The sequence below is a fragment of the Dendrobates tinctorius genome, unplaced genomic scaffold (genome assembly GCF_039654945.1).
Source record: "Dendrobates tinctorius isolate UK_male_01 unplaced genomic scaffold, ASM3965494v1 ptg000159l, whole genome shotgun sequence".
NCBI lineage: Eukaryota > Metazoa > Chordata > Amphibia > Anura > Dendrobatidae > Dendrobates > Dendrobates tinctorius.
The window spans coordinates 204660-225556 of NW_027361826.1; the positions used below are offsets into that span (position 1 = coordinate 204660).

At 45.1% G+C, this 20897-nt stretch overlaps 1 protein-coding gene across 4 annotated transcripts in view; it reads right to left on the reverse strand.

Moving 5' to 3' along the window:
- The window catches only part of CSDC2 (cold shock domain containing C2), a 133639-nt gene that overhangs the window by 13290 nt on the left and 99452 nt on the right, over nt 1–20897 (reverse strand). For all 4 annotated transcript variants that reach the window (XM_073549430.1, XM_073549431.1, XM_073549432.1 and 1 more), the window contains exon 2: nt 3695–3900. In XM_073549430.1, the coding sequence (XP_073405531.1) occupies nt 3695–3864 (170 nt within the window). In that variant the 5' untranslated portion in view covers nt 3865–3900. The remainder of the gene's footprint in view (nt 1–3694; nt 3901–20897) is intronic.

Consider the following 20897-nt stretch of genomic DNA (forward strand, 5'->3'; position numbering starts at 1 on the left):
GCCTTGCTCAATACAAGTGAATTGACAAGGCCCGAACATGTCTAGTCGGCATATGACCACATGTATGCAAATCGCATACTTGCAGAAAACGTGACCACCCGCTCTTGCCGCCGGCACTGGAGGATCCTGACAGCATGCAGTGTACAAGTTGTGAGGATTTAGAGACTGCAGACTTTCAGCCCAAACCTGTGAAAAGTTTTTACGTGCAAATTTAACACATAGTTCAACATTTATCTATGTTATTTTATCTACAAATTGTTTTTAATTTCAGCAAAGGATAACCAATGCCCAACTATCTGCAACGATGCACCTTCTTTGTCTGGTGTGTGAGTTGTTGTTTTGTATTATTCGTATTTATTTTTTTGTTTCGTTCTCCAATCTTAAAGATTAAACCAAACATCAGAAAGTCTTGACATTTTAACAGAAACTATGTGGCTACCCATGTGACCTGAGATTTGCAGAACTTACTTTCCTTCTTTTCAGCTCAGAGTCAACTAAATACACATGAATGCATGTTCTCACATGTTACTGGCACATCAGCATTCTGAAATAGTTTCACAATATCCTTGGAAGCGATTAACAGCTTAGAGCAGAAGACGCTCTCTGTAAGCTCAAGATCCATATTGTATGGAATTCGTTTTTTGTAACATAGGGAGTGTTCACACGTGTCCGTTTGCTGTGTTTTGCTGCTTTGGTCAATGGCTCCAGTGGTCATGTAGAACGTCTGTTCACACATTTTAGGATGCGTCTCAGTTTTACATCTTTACTTTTTTTAAGATACCGACTTTCAGTTTAGGAATGTTTATTTCTTTGGAAAAAAATGCAACCGCAATAGAGGCAAGATTGTAGTAACAAAAATAGCAGTAGGTAAAGAGGACCCTATAAAGCCGGGACGTAAAAACGCCAATTCACAGAGGGCCAATATTAAAAAATTGGACAAAGTCGGGGGCCAACCTTGATATTTATAACATTAATTGTGACAGAAAAAAGGGGTGAGGGTGTGGAGGGGATGGGTTTGGGGAACCTACATAGGGTAGGGTGAACCCCAAAACTGCAGGAGAAGTTAGGGTAGTGGGGAAGGTAGATAGCAGAATACAGGGGAGTGCAAAGGATGCGGTGACTCTCAAATAGAAGCAAATAGAGGGAAGTAGAGAACATTGGAAATACATAAACCGAACTGAAACAATGATAATCGCACGGTCAAGACGGTACGGAGTGAGCTAAAAGGGTAAGATCTCAATGCATAAAAACAAAATGGAGGAGATTACATGACCACATAGAGGAATAAAAAAAAAATCTATCATAATTGCACCTACTCAATAGCATACCTGTGCCCAGGTTGTGGCGGAGACAGAGAGCAGTAGGCGCTATATGCACTAAATATAGTATAGGAGAGCACGAGGGGATGTAGTGAGAAGGGAAGTGGACGCCAGACATGAAGTGCGTCCTAGCTGGGGAGTGCATTACTATGTACCGTGTTGTAAATAGCCTTGTAGTATACAGTGGATATAAAAACTCTACACACCCTGTTAAAGGTTTTTTGTCATGTAAAAAAAATTATAACAATAAGAATCATTTCTGAACTTTTTTCTCCTTTAATGTAACCTATAAATCAGTACAATACAACTGAAAAACAAAAATAATTTCAGCTGGAAAATGAAAAATAAAGAATTTAAAAAATGTGATTGCATAAATATGCGCACACCTACACTAATTTTTTTGTAGTAACATTTGAATCTATGACAGGGCAGCATTCAGTCTTTTTGAATAGGAGTCTATCTGCATGGCATATTTAGGATTGGCAATCTTTGCCCACTTGTCCTTGCAGTAGTGCTCCAAATCATGTGTTCAGCGCTTTTCAACTGGATTCATATCCTTATGCTGAAAGGTAAGTATGGAACAAACTGGGAGAACAAATAGAGAGCAATAGGGTTTTAACTGATAAACACCACAATAATGCAGAAAGGAATCTGTTCACCTGGCGGGGTTGCACTCATGGAACATGTTCAGCATGTATCATCCACTGCAAGACACAGATCCAAAAGGACAGACAGGTACAGAATCTGGGTAGCGTGTCAATGAGTGCGCTCCTGATGAATGTAGGCCGATAATCGATATATTTTGCAAAGGTTTTATTGGTCAAGTTTTAAAAGTCAACACGCTTCGAAATCATATACAGGATGGGCAATCAGAGGGAGGTCACTTTGCCTTGGTTGATGGGCATACATGAATTGTCCAATTTATGCGCTAAGAACCTTCATTGTTACTCTTCTGAGAAAAGCCCTAAAAGGGGATTGGTACTGCTACTCATTTATCAGACTCCATTGCCAGTTGTTATAGGTTTTGTGCTAATGAAGAAGTCCCGTATATGACTTTGAAACGCATTGACTTTTAAAACCCTGACAAAATAAAGCCTTTGTAAAATAAATGGATTATCAGGCTACATTCATCAGCAATGCATTCATTGACACGCTACCTGGATTCCATATGCTGAAAGATGAAATTTCTCTTCATCTTCAGCTTTTTTACAAAGACTTCAAGGTTTTGATGCAATAGTGACTGATATTTGGGACTGTTCATAATTCTCTCCACCTTGACTAAAGGCCGAGTTTTAGCTATCAAAAAGCAACCTCGAAGCAGAATGGTGCCTTCACAATGCTTCACTGTGGGTATGGTGCTCTTTACGTGATGCACAGTGTTAGATGTGCATCAAACATACCTTTTGGAAATATGGCCAAAAAGGTCAACCTTGTTCTCATCAGGCATACATTTTTCCCCCACATGTTTTAGGCAGACTTAACATAGGTTTTAGCAAAACATAGCCAGGCTTGGATGTTTTTTTATATGTAAGAAAATGCTTCCATCTTGTCACGCTACTCCACAGGTCGGACATAAAAGACTAATACTGGAGATTGTTGGCTCCTGCAGTGTATAAATAGTACTTTCCAGAAATTCCTGCAGTTCCCTTAACATTGCTGTAGACCTATTGGCAGCCTCCCAAACCAATTTTCTTCTCATGTTTTCATCAATCTTTGAAGGACATCCCATTATATGTATTTTCACCATTGTGCCAATTTTAAACCCCTTCTTGATGACTGTCTTCATAGAGTCCCAGGGTAAAGTTAATGCCTTGGAGAAACACTTATACCTTTATTTAAGTACATTATTTTAGTTTTGTTATTTCAAATTTTTCCCCGTAAAATGATTTCCTTTTATTTGAACAGATTTGTACAGGATATGGATGACATTGGGTGGAAAAAATTCTGAAATGATTCTTTCTGGTATTTTTTTATATGACAAAACAGGGCAGTTTAACAAGGTGTGTAGACTTTTGATAGTCATTGTAAATGGTTAAAAAATAAACAAGTTAAGAGTTATTTTTGCTACATAGTTTTGCAGCGGGATGTAAATTACAGCTAGCATCATTGACATGGCAACATTAATTTGTGAAATGTTAGAATATAATGGTACATTTTATTACCTATGCTAATGTAATTCATTTCAGAATGGGACTTGCAGAGGATAAGCCCTGGGCTTCTCATCATGGACGCACTCTAATAGTATAATTTAGTGTTGAAATGTTCATTTACGGTAACTTACATGCAATTACCAATTTTAGAAAATCAAAACCACAAAGTGTTAGAGCTGTACATTACATCAATGCTGATTTTTTTTATTTTTTTTAAATACATACGCTGAATATGTACGAGTTCTCTTAGTTGGTAGAGGGCTTGGCAGTTCTCCTAGAAAAAGGTGACTCCTCTCCCATAGTCGACTCCCTTCTCGGTGGAATGGGTATGACGGAGCTACTGGTGACTTCGGGGACTGCAGGGGTTGCGTTGGTGTGGTGGGATCAGAAGACATGTCTACACCTATCAGGAGGAGGGATGGTCTACTTGTCTATTATAAAAAAGAAAAGAGAAAAAAATCATCATTGAAAAGGACAATCACTTTTACAAATAAATTTAATCCAAAGAAACCCATGTTGCAAAGTCCATTCCCTCTATTTGACTGCAGACTTGTGAATCCTTTCAGTACGCGCACTGTCAGGATTCTTCAGTGCCCACGACGGGAGCAGACGGTCAAGTGACCGCATACTTCTAGCCACATTCCGACTAAACATGTCCAGCCTCGCTCAATGCACATGACTAGTTGGCATGTAATTCCATGTATACAAATTGCATACTAGCGGTCAGCGCCCCCTGCTCCTGGTGCAGACGCTGGAGAATATTCACATTATGCAGTGACATATAGTGTAACTGAGCAGATGCAGACTAGAAAAGAACAGCACTCAGGTACTTCTCGTTTGGCTGTGTCCTGATCACATCCCTTCTTGACAGACCAAGTGGCAGAAAAAATTTGCAATCAAAAGTTGGTGCGCAGCATGAAATAAACAACATGGGAATCCAGTAAAAAAGGAAAAAAAAATGCAGCACTCATCAGATTGCAGTGTAACCAGAGTTCTATATTTTACCATATTCGGCATGGACAGCGGTTTTTAGGGAAGAAGAACAGAGGCATGCGGGATCAAAGACAGACAACGGCCATTTCGAGTCAGAGACTCTTCCACGGGACTCTGGTTACACTGCAATCTGGTGAGTGCCGCATGTTTTTTTTTCCTTTTTTGCTGGATAAAGTGTAACTGCATACTTGTAGCTTAAGGCCGGACAGTTCCCTGTTTAATTATAGGAACAGAAAAACAGAACTCCTTGAAAGAACACATCCCACAGATACAGATTGTGGCATTCACTATAATGGCTTCTGTTTGCTAGACCATTATTTTATTTGAGAATTGACAGAGATTGTGATGGAGCCACCTCACTGAAGCAATGATGAAGTATGAGCCTAGTTCTGGTTCTCAATAACACAATGAGATGTACAAAGTCTGTCTTTGACTTATACTTATATGGAAATCTGAGCATAGACTTTTGGTGACCACACTTGTGTTAGATGACGGCAATATTGATTTTAATATCTACTAACACATAGATTGCATGTAAATAACATTGAACTATACATTCCTCAGATTGCAACCCTCAGTTTCCAATTTGAAATCCAATATCAAGAAATCCTAATGTAATACATTGTTAAATAAACAACTGTAGCGTTCCACCATGTGAGTGGACGGGGATTACCCACTTTGCAGGTCTTGGAGGTAAACACTGGCACATTCAGAGTTAAAATGATTCCTTTCGGTTTATTTGCTCCATAAACCTCACAGTAACAAAACACGGTTTCCAGCCTTCACAGCAGTCAAAAGTAACATAAAGAGTCCTTAGCTGGGCTGTGTTCCCTCAGGTCCTGTGCACACAGGCCAGGGCAAAGTCCATAGCAGAGCTCTATCTGCAGCCGCAGACACAGGAAGGCTTCTCCTTCCTTAGAACACAGACCACTCTGCAGTGTCCCACCTGGACACATGGAAGTCTGTCCACACTCTGACAGACTCCCTCACACTCACTCACATGTGCTAAACATCTCAATTACATAGCCGTGTAACCACACCCATAGGTGAGGTATGGATCACATGAGCTGGTCACATGGTCAGGACCTCACCACAGGTCCTGAACATACACACATCTTCAGGCAAAATGGGGTACAGTCCGTACCCTCACCCAAAGGTGAGGCAATATGGGTTGCCATACCCTCCCATCTCTCATAGCTACCCGCAACCCGGACCCAGTGCACTAAATGACATCTTTAGTGCTCATGTACACTATAGACAAAATACTCCGGGTTGCATCGCAGGGAGCATCCATCCATGTGACATATACCTCCCATTAACCACGTGACCACCCGTCACACCACACAACCAATAATTATACTTACACACAAGTGTACAATGATATGTCACTGAATGATTGGACAAGGGGGAAAGGTACAACCACTCCCCCTTGATAAAGCAAGCAAGCGAAACGCGCATCTGGGGCTGCAAGGAAGGCTGTAGCAGTCTTGACCTACCATGGGTAAGCAGGTGCTTCTTCTATGGAATTTTATGTTATTGGTACAGAGGTATAACCTACAATTATCTACAGTATCTCCTACTTGGTGCCATTTGTATGCACCTTTATTGTGATGCTTTTTTATGTCACTTCCCCAGGTCTTATATTCATGTGGCGCCCCTGAGAGTTCAGTTGCCACAGGGGTACTGCACCTCAGCTAGAGGTGTGGTAGTCCGCTCTCAGGTAAGGAGGGGGCACTACCCAGAACCCAGACACTTACATACAACACTGTACCTCTCAGGGCTCGGGAGGAGTGAGGTAGAGGGTGTGGGTGGAGAAAGTAGTAGGGGGAGCTGAAGGAAGTGACAGTTGGAGGGAAAAGAGGCAGTTGGTGCTGGGGACTTGAGCAGAGAGAAACATGTCCCTAGACCAGAAGACAGTAGAAAGATAGAGGAAAGATAGAAGTAACAGAAAGATAAGCTTCAGTGGAAGAGAGAAAGAAGAGGTCCTAGGGGCACGGGAAGTGAAGAATCCACCTGTGGCGCCCGAATCCACGTCGACTGTAGTTGGGTGGAGGGACCAGGTCCCAGACTAGTGAGGAAACTAAGGACTCAGCTAGAAAACCGGAGGCTGTAGCGACTGTATGTGCTACAGCCAACTCCATATACATTCGCTGAAAAGGCAGCCAGATAGGATCAAGGGAACTAAAACAATGTTGCCCAACAGGATCCGAGGCTGCTGACGTGGGACACGGTGTGTGAAGTTGCAGGGCAAGAGAGGAGGGAGCCGGCACAGTGAGACTGCCAGGGAAGGAACATCTGAAGGGGGTTCTGACACGGTGTACTGAAATAGCACAAAAAGAGGACTTAAAAATCCTCCAATAATAGAAGAAAACAGCAAAAAAGCAGAGAGGTTTACCCGTCCAGGCCTCCAGACAAATGCAGTGGACCCATATAATTAAGATGGCAACACAGGTGCAAGAATACCGATGAAACAACCGCTCGCAGCCTACCAGTACATGGAGGGGGCGGTTGCTTGGTATGTTAATGCACAATAAAAAACTTGTATGCGGCGCTGTTCTCACTATGGCCATGCACAGCATCCAGGTTAACAGCCTAGTAGTGACACCCTTCTATTAGCTCAGGCGGGCTGCCCAGCGCTATCAAAATGCATGCCATGTGAACAGACGCCGCAGTTTACAAGGCCACAGTTTACAAGGCCATCTTAATTATATGGGTCCACTGCATCCTGATAGTGCGTTTGTCTGGAGGCCTGGCGAGTAAACCTCTCTGCTTTTTTGCTGTTTTCTTCTGACACGGTGTACCCCAAATTACCTGAGAGCTGGCTGGACCACCAACCCGGAGGACACAGCACCCTGGCTGGGGATTGTAACTGGAGAACTGTAAGTAAAAGTGTGGAAACTGCACTCCACTGTGACCTCCAATTTATTTACAGCGTCACCTGCTTTGCACCACAACCACCATGATCATCTTTTACATCTAGAACTGCCCTGGGGCCTAGCTCTACCTGTGGAGAGCAGTAACAACTCTGCTGCATCACCAACAGCCCCAGCAGTCTCTTTTGCAGCATCGGCTATCATCACCTTCATTGCCGAACACCACGGGTGGCGTCACGAATGTTTTTCCCCATCAACTACTACCCCCATCTTTTATTTACATTGCACGCCCAGGGTCACGGACTGGGTCACTGCTGCCGTGACATATCCCCTGAAGGATCTACCGGACCAGGACAGAGTAACCCCGGCCCTAGGGGGTGCTGCACTCACCCTCAGCCTTCTCTTTGCCTACCGTCATGTCTCCTCCATTTATTCTCCTGTTATATTTATATGTATTGTGTCTAGTTTATGTGATTTTCTAATAAAAACTATTTGCATATTTATTTTTCGGTGGTTCTTTGCTACTCTGTTTTTTTCTAGTTGAGGTACAACCATAAGTATAATAGCAGAAAGTCAAAAGTTTGACAGTGATGAGCTTCAGAGGAGGACTAAGATGGCCTTGCGATTGCATCACAGAGCTCTGAACTGCGCCAGAACACGCGAGCAGCAGTGTGTGTTTCATTTACATGCTGCTGTCAGACATTGACAGCGGCATTTTTAAAGTTAACAGCTGCGGCTGAAATTCAGCTCTGACTGTTAAAGACAGATGCTGGCTATTTAATATAACCAGTATCTGCTGCGTGTGGAAAAAGCTCATCTACTGAGCCCTCTCCACACATGATACATGTATGTCATACTGTGTTTATGGGTAAACTAAGAAAACAAGTCTCAGGTACCTGTATAACTAAAAGCAAAAAATGTCTGACACTTGGTATAATGTGCTGTTTTTGTATGCCTTTTTTTCCCCATCATATGCACTTGCACTGTTAGTGTGCACGATCAAGTGTGCACGATCAAGAGTTTTCATAATTTAATTTAAAGTTCCAATTAAATATTTTTTTAATGCTTACGCTCCACATTTTATTATTCCTTTTTTGTTTATGAAGGCTAGAGCTCTTGAGTAGTTTGGTGGCTCAAGTGGTTAGCACTGTTAGGGCTCATTGTCACTTGTGATGAAATCTGACAAATGCGATTAAAAATCGGATTGAATTCGGACCAATGTTATTCTATCATTGTGTGTTCATCTGTGTTTTTTTCCCGCTCGGATCAGATCACTATCAGACTGGAAAAAAAATTGCAGCATACTGCGATTGGAATCGGAAATCGGATTGCATCCCGCAATAGAAGTAAATGGGTTTTCCTGGGAGTGCAGTAGTCCCACTATCTGACTGCATAATTTTACACACAAACCCTAATCTAATTATTAGTCAAAAACATATAAAAAACTAAATGAAATGAAATGGTTTACATGTGTCATTTCATGTCGGGTTTTGTATTGATTTTACAGAAGCCGGCAATTGATTTAGCGACTATTCTGCTATGTAGAACTCTATGAAATATAAATATATATATATGTGTCTCAATGACATGTGTGTATATATATATATATATATATATATTCTATGTGTATATATATCTATTCTTTCGTTTGGGTTTTAACTTGTCATTGGGCTCCATTATATGTCCATTTTGCAAGCCTGCTAGAAAATCTCGGCATACGGATGCCATACGGATTTCATACGGATTGTTACATGCGCAAAATACGCGACCACACCTTGACAACAGATGACATACGGATCACTGTTAAGGGAACATTTCTGCATATTACGACCATACAATACGGTCCGTATTTTTATACTTTAAGTGTGACTCCAGCCTAACAGTTACCCACCTAAGCAACCAGGAACTGAAAAGTATGAAATATAAAGCAGAATAGCCACACAATGCAAATACATTTTACTGCATAGTTTTCTTGACAACTTATTGTTTTCTTCTTTGGTTTACGATAAAACATAAAAATTGTCCTAACTTAGTGATATTATAGACAGTCTCTAAGACTAATATAGTCTCTAGGCACAAAAACATTTCTTCCTCAAACATAGTGGTCCTATAAGAAAGCATAAAGTCTTTTAAGATACATACAGTCTTTAATTGGCTAAAGTCCTTGTTGAGGGTGTGGAACGCCCCTAGTCACCTGGAAAGGCCACTAGACTATGAACTGGCACAGTCACAGCTTCAATTACTTTTGGCCTATAGGGTCAAACATGACAGGAACTCTGGAACAGGAGTGCAGGAACCACACAAAGCTTGACTTGTCACTTCGACATTAGCCACCTTCGAGGGCCCACAGAACTTCCTTTCCATCTCAATGTGCAACCGGCACAAGTGGGGTAGCTTCCTTTCTTATGCCACCCATCTTGGGTGTGATGCCTGCTATCTTGTCTTCAACTTCACAGCCCTCCTAGCCTAATCCCAACTATTTATAGTCAGACTCCATAGTCATGGCTGACTCCTCAGTGGTCACCCCTATCTCCACTGCAACGATCAGTCCTTCATCAGACTGCACAGTGGATGTTTTTGTTGAAGGTAATATTGCGATTTAAATCGAATGGAACAGCCTCACTAGGTCCAATGTCTGCCTGGGTCTCTGCAGGGAATGCTCCTGGCTCTGGACTGTTGGCATGTCCGTGACCTTCTTCCTCACCAATGCGTCCCCTGTCTACACCTCTTCTGCTGCTGTGTAAGGGGGTGGTGTTGCTATGGACAGTAAGAGACATGCTGCCTCTTTAAGAGACAGCATCCCCTTTGGCTGGTTGATGATACGTTCTGCTCTCCCCTGCAAAAGACTGTGTGTTATTCTGCCAAGACTGGAGAGAGGAGGGGTTGTTCCTGTGTGTGCGTGCTGAGCTGAAGATTTCTGCAGAGGGCTGCAGTGCCTGGAGCTGTGAGAAGAGGACGCACAGCCTGAGACTGACAGAACTTGTGAGATTGTATAGACTCCAGTGGGATAACAAAGGTGGCTGTCCTGTGCTACCGTGAGAAGCCACGAAGAGACAGAGAAAAGAATCTACAGTTTCCAGGAGCATCTCCAGGATCCTCAAGCAAGGAAAAGACCACGTTTCACAGAGCTCCCAAATAGACGTGCGTACCATCGTACAGGACTTGGGGGCCCCCGAGACTGGACTGAGTCCCCAAAGTTACTGTGAGTTTAACCCTGTTTGTGCACATATTAGGGCCTAGGATAGGCTGCAATAGACAGAGCACGGCAGCCATGTTGTCTGCGTAGCAGAGGCCAGGTAGGTTATAGTTAGAGTAGCATCATTCTGCGTTTATTGTGTTGTTTTGCCTGTTGGAGAATATATTGATCTGTAATAGTTGAGCACCGGGCTATTTGATGGCCCAGCTAAAGAATATCACTCTTGTAAATTATCTTTGGTCATTGCATACCCCTGTTGCATCTTCCTATCCACTACATTCCTTGCCTTTCAATAAATTTACCCTTTGTTATTTGCACCTCATCTTGTGTACCATAGTGTCCCTGCACTGTGGTGGTTTCCCTGACCATCGCTTCAAGTGGGGCTGCGAGCAGGGCGACTATCACCAAGATGGAGGCAGCAGACAGCAACGGCGGGAATGCTAGTGTTAGTGGTGATGCTGTGGGCATTGGTGGAACCAATGCAAGGACACTCCGTGTGGGCACCATAATTAGTCTGCTGCCAAAGTTTTACGGGAATAATATGCCCCTGTCTGAATGGGTGTCCCGGCTGCAAAGCACCCTGAAGATTTATAACAGCACAGACCTTGAAGTGGACATTGCTTTGACTGCCTTAGAGGGAGAGGCCCGTAGAAACGTCTGTCTACAGCCAGAACTCACCTGTAGTACCCTGAAGGAGTTAGTGAAGTTCCTGGAAGAGATCTAAGGCGAGACTGCTAGCGCATGACACCACCGCACCAAATTTTTCTCTAGACTGCAGTGGGAAGAAGAGGGAATCTCTCAGTATGCGACAGCACTGCAAGAAGTGTTAGCAGAGGTGCAGAGAAAGGAGTCAGATGGATTTGGTGGCATGGGCTCTAAGGACCGGATACTCCGGGAAAAATTCATTTTGGGACTGCACAGCCAATCCTTGAGGAGAGCACTGTCAGAAAGGGTCCGGGCAGATCCGGCTCTTACATTTCATCAAATCCTGGCAGAAGCAGTGGCCCAAAGCAAAGAAGACAGTTATGCATCTGGGGTGATGTGTGTCCAGGGCGCCAATACCAGAGGGGACCTAAGCCATCAGGAGGTGCTGGTCCAGGTGGTGCAAGACTTGCAGCGGTCTCTTGTCAATGTGCAAGACAAACTAACCCAGATGGTGCAAAGAATGGGAGATCTGTCTACTGAACGTCCCTACTCGGCTGTGCCGGCCCCCTGTCGGCCCTGCCTGACGCCTGCCGTGGGAGAACAGCAGTCTGACCCATCATACTCGTACAACCATTCTTTCACCTGACCGAGAAGAGATCAGTGGGTGCAAGCTCCTTCCCGGCAAGCAACGGGGGCACGAGGGCAGGCTCGAGGTGCCCCCCGGTGAGGAAGAGGCATCCAATGCTGGGAATGTGGAGGATGGGGGCATTTTGCCAGAGACTGTTGAAATTATGCTCAAAGCCAGCAACAGCCACCGTTAAACTACCAACCCCCGCAGCAACGCGGCACTCTGCAGGGGAGGTGAGGAGAGAGGCCACTCCGTATCATATTGAATACTTGATTGCTGGGAGTCCTATCCTGCGTGCTGAATCTGAGAGTGTTCCAGTGGATTGCTTGATAGATACCGGGTCACAAGTGACAACGATGCCAGAAACGTATTTCAAGCAGCATTTTCAGGCCCTGGCCAAGCCAGAGGAGACATTGATCCGGTTGTTTGCTGCCAATCAACAACCGATCCCAGTCACAGGGGTCGTGTGGATGAATATTCAAATCTGTGGGCAAGAAGTGGGAAGAAAAGGGATCCTGCTAGTCCCCACGCCCATCAAAGATGATGTGCCTGTAGTACTGGGAGTAAATATCCTATGTGAACTCGATCAGATTATGTTTACCAAACGTGGATCCAGTTATTGGAAGAAGGCTGCTACACACAAACCTACTCAAGAAGCCCTTCAGCGACTGATCTGCGTCTGTGGGACGCAGAAGAGTGTGCCGTCTTATCAGACAGGAGGGGTCATTAGGACCCCTGGGAAAGAGCCTGCAATCCTGCCTCCTGAGCGAGAAAGTATTTTACACCTTCCAGTGGGGACTCATAGCAACCTTGACGGGTTGGAAGTGATTATTCAGCCTGTGGTAGGCGGAGGAGTGGACCAAGAAGTCATGATAGCTCGTACGATAGCTGTCGTCCATAAGAGCTTTGAACGTGGGCCCTGGGGAGGTCACCTTGCCACGAGGGACAGATCTGATCCTGGTGTACCTACATAAGGGTGAAGTGGTGAGTCAGAAGGAGATGTCTTTATCGCCGATAGAAGATGCGGGGTGGACCCTAGCTGTTGCTGCGGGGGCCGAAGAGATGCCATCCTTGGAGTGGAATGGCAGGGTCATCCTTGATCAAATGGATAGAAGCGATAGAAGCTATGCTGTGGGAAAATCAGGCCGCATTCGCCTGTCACACTGAAGATTTTGGCTGTACCAAAGTGTGGCGCCCCTGAGACTCAGTCGCCACAGAGGTACTGCACCTCCTCCTGAGGTGTGGTGCCCCACCATCCAGGTAGGTTGGAGGCTCCTGACCACGCTCCAACACTCGCACCCCACACAACAGACTAGTTCAGCAAAGCCACATTGCGGCTCCCTGCTTGGAGTGTAGCAGAGCACCTTTGGTGGCTCCCTGCTTGGAACACGAAATGTGCTGGAAGGCGGGTGGAGTTGAGGATACTAAAAGAGCGGGAAGGTTTAGAATTACAGGTCAGTCTGAGAGAGGAAGCCACTCAGAGAGGAGTGAGGAAAGAAGATCCCTGGAAGAGGGATGGAGGAAGGAGGTGCTACAGCAGACCTCAGTGACCTGGGTTTGCTGGCACGGGAAAAGGAAAGAAGGAGAAAGATATTGAACTGAAACCTGATCTTCCATAAGAGAGAGAGATTAGTACGGAACGAAGGAGTAAAAGGGAACAGAGAGGACGTGGGTTAGGAGAGAACCCTGTCTAGAAGTTCTAAGCGCAAGGCTGGGGCCCGGTCCCCGAGGTTGTATGGATGCTAATTGTCTTGCAGCAGACACCGGTGGAGTAGTGGGCTGTAAATGCACTACTCCCATCTAAGACTTGGGGGCACAACAGCAACTTGGATAGTGAGCCGGGTGTTGTGAGCTCATTTTCGGGTTTGCCTCTGGCTTCTGGTGAGGGTTATGGAGCTGGCTGTGCTGACAGAGGAGTAGTGAGTTCTCTATCTGGACTCCCTCTGTTGGTGAAGGGAGGTAATGAAGCTGATCTAAATGGCAGAGACCGGCCACCTGAGGAAGAGGACTGCGATTGGACATCAGGAGTTTCTGATTGGATTTAAGGCAGCCGACTCCCTAGTTTCTTGCTGGTGATTTTTCCTGACTGTGGCTTCTGGTTTCCAGTTTGGTTCCTGCCTTCCTAAAGCTAAGTTTTCTCTACTATTGTTCATATGAGTTTTTGTCTGGTTTACTTAGTTTTTGTGTTCAGCCAGCCCTGGCTGGGACAGGGCTGAATCCCCATTTTTGTCTCTGATCAATTGATCTCTTTTGCTCTGTCTTCAGAATATACCTGAGTGCTGATATAGTGATTTGAAGTCTAGCGACTTCAGGGCCTTTTTCTATCAGATGTGTTGGACATTCTTTTTGGCAGGGTTTTTTGCGTGATTGCAGACAGCAGCTTTTCTTTCCTGTCCTTTCTAGTTAGCGAGGGCCCCATCGTTTGCTCAGCCTATCTTTCTACCTGTGCCTGTGTTTTCATCTTGTTTCACCGACAATACATGTTGGGGGCTGTCTATTGCTTTGGGGTCTGTTCTGGGGCAGTTTAGATTTTCCCTTTCTTTCTTTAGGCTTATTTAGTTCTCCGGCCGTGACGAGGCGTCTAGGACCACCGTAGGCACGCTCCACGGCTACTGCTAGTTGTTGTGGATAGGATCAGGGGTCTGCAATCCGCTAGTTACCAACCTCTCTGGTTTTCTGGGCTTAGCTTGCTTTTTGTTTTTTTCTCCTCGGTGACTCATTCATAACAGAATCACCAGCCATACCGCAGATTCTAGGGTACTCAAAAGCAGGAGAGAATTGTAAAAGAAAAAAAAAAAGTGTCAGAATTTTTTTTTTTTATATATGTATATTTTCTCCTCTTTTTCTCTGGGGCTGTAGGAGGATTCTTTTTTTTTTTTCTTTTTCTCCTTGATGGAGATTAAGCAATTGTCTGATCGTGTGGAGCAGCTCGCTGCTGAAGTGCGGGGAATTTCCGCCTATCTCACTCATTCACATGCTGCTGAACCAAGGATCCCTGCTCCTGATGTGTTTTCTGGGGATCGGTCTACATTTTTGAATTTTAAGAATAATTGTAAATTATTTCTTGCCTTGAAGCCTAACTCATCGGGGAGCTCTGCGCAGCAGGTTAAAATTGTCATCTCCTTGCTGCGCGGCGATCCCCAGGATTGGGCGTTTTCTTTGACACCTGAAGATCCTGTTTTGACTAATGTGGATGCATTTTTTCAAGCCTTGGGGTTGTGATATGATGAACCTAATGCTATTGATCAAGCTGAGAGAGCCCTATTGGCATTGAACCAGGGTCAGGATCCTGCAGAGTTATACTGTCAGAAATTCCGAAAGTGGGCGGTCCTTACTACATGGAATGATAGTGCATTGGCAGCTCTCTTTCGGAAGGGTTTGTCTGAGACTTTAAAAGATACTATGGTGGGATTTCCTGTTCCCTCTGGTCTTGACGATTCTATGTCATTAGCCATTCAAGTTGATCGGCGATTACGTGAACGCAAGACTACACGGGAGGCGCTGCCACATTTTGAACAAATGTCTGAACCTATGCAATGTGATGGAGTTTTGTCTAGGGCGCAACAACAGGAGTTCAGAAGGCGTAATAAGCTGTGTTTTTTCTGTGGAGATGCCTCTCATGTTATTTCTGTCTGCCCTAAACGAGAGAAACGTTTTGCACACACATTTGCTGTGGGTGGTGTACAACCTAAGTTTCTTTCAGCAATTACTCTGATTTGCTCCTTATCCACATTTTCCGCAAAGGCTTTTGTGGACTCAGGAGCGGCCTTGAATCTAATGGACTTGGATTTTGCTAAACGTTGTGGTTTTCCTATGACACCTCTGCGGACGCCTATTCCTTTGAGGGGTATTGATGCTACTCCTTTGGCGAAGAATAAACCTCAGTTTTGGACCCAGGTGATAATGCGGGTCGCCCCAGAACACCAAGAAAATTGCAGAATTTTGGTGTTGCATAATTTACATGATACCATTGTTCTGGGTTTTCCCTGGTTGCAAATCCATAATCCGGTTTTGGATTGGAAATCTGTGTCTGTGGTGAGTTGGGGTTGTCGGTGTGCTCTTGGTGTCACTCCTGTTTTCTCCACCTCTCCCCAGTCGCATGATGTTCCTGACTATTTGGCTGATTTTTATGATGTATTTAGTGAGAGCAAGTCTGCGTCTTTGCCTCCTCATAGGAGTTATGACTGTGCAATTGAGTTGAGACCTGGGTGTAAATTTCCCAAGGGTCGACTTTTCAATTTATCTGTACCCGAACACGAGGCTATGCGATCTTATATTAAGGAGTCGTTGGAGAAGGGTCATATTAGACCATCCTCTTCGCCCTTAGGTGCTGGGTTTTTATTTCGTGGCCAAGAAGGATGGTTCATTAAGGCCTTGTATTGACTATCGTTCCCTCAACAAAATTACGGTTAAATTTCAGTATCCATTACCCCTGATTTCTGATTTATTCTCCAGAGTTAAAGGTGCTTGCTGGTTTACTAAGCTTGACCTCAGGGGGGCGTATAATCTTATAAGCATCAAGCATGGCGATGAATGGAAGACGGCGTTTAATACTCCGGAGGGACATTTTGAGTACCTGGTGATGCCTTTTGGGCTCACTAATGCCCCTTCTGTCTTCCAATCCTTCATGAATATTTTCTGGGACTTTGTGGATAAGTTTTTGATCATCTATCTGGATGATATTTTGATCTTTTCCAGGGATTGGGATTCTCATGTGGAACATGTTCGGACTGTGTTCCGGATTTTGAGGGAGAATTCCTTGTATGTTAAGGGATCGAAGTGCCTTTTTGGTGTACAGAGGATTTCATTTTTGGGATTTATTTTGTCTCCGTCAACTATTGAAATAGACCCGGCCAAGGTACAGGCCATTTATGATTGAGTTCCACCCACTTCTTTGAAGGCTCTCCAGAAGTTTTTGGGTTTTGATAATTTTTATTGTAAATTTATAGCTAATTTTTCTGGTATTGCTAAACCACTGACTGATTTAACTAAGAAGGTTGCTGATGTGCTGAATTGGTCTTCAGAGGCTGTTTCGGCCTTTCAGGAGCTGAAGCGGAGGTTCACTTCTGCTCCGGTTTTGCGGCAACCTGATGTCTCACTTCCTTTTCAGGTGGAGGTAGACGCTTCAGAGATTGGTGCAGGAGCTGTTTTGTCCCAAAAAGATCCGGTGACGTCTAAAATGAATCCCTGTGCCTTCTTTTCCCGAAAGTTCTCCCCATCTGAACGCAACTATGATGTGGGGAATCGGGAATTGTTAGCCATGAAATGGGCATTTGAGGAGTGGAGACATTGGTTGGAGGGAGCTAGACATCAAGTTGTGGTCCTCACTGACCACAAGAATTTGATTTACCTTGAGTCAGCCAAACGCTTGAATCCTAGACAGGCTAGGTGGGCCTTGTTTTTTTACGCGTTTTCATTTTGTGGTCTCCTTTCTTCCAGGCACTAAGAATGTTAAGGCAGACGCCCTTTCTAGGAGTTTCTTTTCTGATTCTCCTATTGTGACCAAGCCTACTACCATCCTAGGTGAGGTGGTAGTTCTTTCTGTCATCTCGCCCGATTTGAGACGTGCTCTGGAAGAATTCCAGGAAAACAAACCTGAGCGTTGTCCTATGGGAAAATTGTATGTTCCTGACCAGTGGAGGAAGAGAGTGATGCCTGAAGTTCATTGCTCTGCATTGGCTGGTCATCCAGGTATTTTTGGTACCAGAGATTTGGTGAGTCGGTCATTTTGGTGGCCCGCCTTATCTCGTGATGTCAGGAATTTTGTGCAGTCCTGTGGGACTTGTTCCTGGTCTAAACCCTGTTCTCGCTCTAGTGGGTTGTTGATGCCCTTGCCAGTGCCTAAGAGGCCATGGACCCATATTTCAATGGATTCTATTTCTGATCTTCTTGTCTCTCAGAGAATGACTGTTATCTGGGTGATTTGTGATAGATTCTCTAAGATGATCCATCTTGTACCACTCCCAAAGTTGCCATCTTCCTCAGAGTTGGTACCCTTATTTTTGCAACAGGTGGTTCAGTTGCATGGGATTCCTGAGAACATTGTATCGGAGAGAGTAGTTCAGTTTGTTTCCAGATTCTGGAAAGCCTTTTGTTCCAAGCTGGGAATTCAGTTGTCCTTCTCCTCTGCGTTTCACCCTCAGACCAATGGGCAGACAGAGAGAACAAACCAGACTTTGGAGTCCTATTTGAGATGCTTCACATCTGCTGATCAGGATGATTGGGTTTCATTTTTGCCCTTGGCCAAATTCGCTTTAAATAATAGAGCTAGTTCTGCCACCTTGATATCGCCCTTTTTCTGTAACTTTGGGTTTCATCCTCGATTTTCTTCAGTGCAAGTGGAATCTTCAGCCTGCCCAGGTGTTGACACTGTGGTAGAGAGAATCCAGCAGATTTGAGACCAAGTAGTGGATAAGTTGTCTCTCTCCCAGGAAAAGGCCCAGCGGTTTTCTAACCGGCATAGGACCATTGGTCCCCGGTTTAAAGTGGGAGGATATGGTTTGGTTGTCATCAAAGAATATCTCTATGAAGGTGGCTTCTCCAAAGTTCAAGCCAAGATTTATTGGACCTTACAAGATTTTGGAGATTCTTAATCCGGTTTCTTTTCGATTGGCTCTTCCTGTTACGTTTAGGATCCATAACGTGTTTCATAAGTCGCTGTTGAAGAGATATGTTGAGCCAGTAGTTCCTATGGCTGCACCTCCTGACCCTGTATTGGTTGAAGGTAATGTGGAATATGAGGTAGAGAAAATACTGGATTCTCGTCTGGCTAGACGGAGACTCCAGTATTTGGTCAAGTGGAAGGGTTATGGCCAGGAGGACAATTCTTGGGTCTCTGCCTCTGATATTCATGCCGATAGATTGGTTCGTGTTTTTCATCGGGCCCATCCTGATCGGCCCGGTGGCATGGATGAGGGTTCAGTGACCCCTCCTCAAGGGGGGGTACTGTTGTGAGCTCATTTTCGGGATTGCCTCTGGCTTCTGGTGAGGGTTATGGAGCTGGCTGTGCTGACAGAGGAGTAGTGAGTTCTCTATCTGGACTCCCTCTGTTGGTGAAGGGAGGTAATGAAGCTGATCTAAATGGCAGAGACCGGCCACCTGAGGAAGAGGCCTGCGATTGGACATCAGGAGTTTCTGATTAGATTTAAGGCAGCCGACTCCCTAGTTTCTTGCTGGTGATTTTTCCTGACTGTGGCTCCTGGTTTCCAGTTTGGTTCCTGCCTTCCTAAAGCTAAGTTTTCTCTGCTATTGTTCATATGAGTTTTTGTCTGGTTTACTTAGTTTTTGTGTTCAGCCAGCCCTGGCTGGGACTGGGCTGAATCCCCATTTTTGTCTCTGATCAGTTGATCTCTTTTGCTCTGTCTTCAGAATATATGATATAGTGATTTGAAGTCTGGCGCCTTCAGGGCCTTTTTCTATCAGACGTGTTGGACATTCTTTTTGGCAGGGTTTTTTGCGTGATTGCAGACAGCAGCTTTTCTTTCCTGTCCTTTCTAGTTAGCGAGGGCCCCATCGTTTGCTCAGCCTATCTTTCTACCTGTGTCTGTGTTTTCACCTTGTTTCACCGACAATACATGTTGGGGGCTGTCTATTGCTTTGGGGTCTGTTCTGGGGCAGTTTAGATTTTCCCTTTCTTTCCTTAGGCTTATTTAGTTCTCCGGCCGTGACGAGGCGTCTAGGACCACCGTAGGCACGCTCCACGGCTACTGCTAGTTGTTGTGGATAGGATCAGGGGTCTGCAATCTGCTAGTTACCAACCTCTCTGGTTTTCTGGGCTTAGCTTGCTTTTTGTTTTTTTCTCCTCGGTGACTCATTCATAACAGCCGGGACTCAGGAGCAAGGAGTCCCCGAAACAGGCTACAGCTGTCTGCCGTACAAGTAGAGTTCTTGGGAACATCAGTCAGGAGGCACTCCAGTGTAATGCAATACTAGGAGTACTTCACACTTAAAGGCGCTATAAGAGGAGACGTTCAGAAAGGTACATGTTGACGGAGCGTTGGAAGGGAGCACTCCATCTGACCTGGAGGTTGATTGAGCCTCTGACCCGGAGGACACAGTATGGAGGCAGGCACCTGTGTGTACTACAGACTGTGAGTAAAGCTTTGGAACTACAAGCCCTGGTGTCCTCCATTGATTCTTGTGTCAACACACCCAGCACTGCTACATCTGGGTACCAACTTCCACACCGCTTGTGTCTCTCCTCTAACTCCACATCTACACTGCCCTGGGGCTACAGCTTCACCTGTGGGGAGCTTCACCATCTTGGCTGCAACACACCACCAGCCCCAGAGTACTCCACAGCGCTGGGAGGGCGACCCAGAAGCCATCACGCACAAGATATCGACCTGGGATGCCCGTCCAATTCAAGAATGATACCGGCAGATCCTGCCCAAGATGTACCAAGAGGTGAAGACATTACTGAGGCAAATGCTGGATTCAGGAGTAGTGCAGAGTAGTCAGAGCCCTTGGGTGGCTCCGGTGGTGCTCGTCAAGAAAAAGGATGGGACCATTCGGTTCTGTGTAGATTACAGGAAACTCAATGCCTGCACTGTTCGTGACTCGTACCCCTTACCCCACATCAAGGAATCCTTGACAGCGTTGGGGAAAGCCAAGTATTTCTCCACCTTGGATCTAGCAAGCGGATACTGGCAAGTAGCCGTGGCAGAGAAAGACAAAGCAAAAACTGCCTTCATCCTCCCTATGGGATTGTTTGAGTTTAACCGGATGCCCTTCCGGCTCTCCAATGCTCTTGGTACGTTTCAACGGCTGATGGAAAAGTGTTTGGGAGACCTAAATTTTGAAGCTACCCTGATCTATCTGGATGATATCAATGTGTTTTTTGCCTCGTTCGAAGAACACCTTGCCCGGCTTGGACAGGTACTCGGAAGACTGGGGGCTCATAACCTGAAGGTGAAGCCAAAGAAGTACCACATCTTCAAGAGGGAGATCGAGTACCTGGGCCAAATAGTGTCACAAGATGGAGTACTACCTTCACCAGAACAAGTGGCTGTTATCCAGAAGTGGCCAGTCCCTCGAACAGTGAGGGAACTCTAGGCCTTCCTTGGACTCGCCGGGTACTACTTTCGGTTTGTC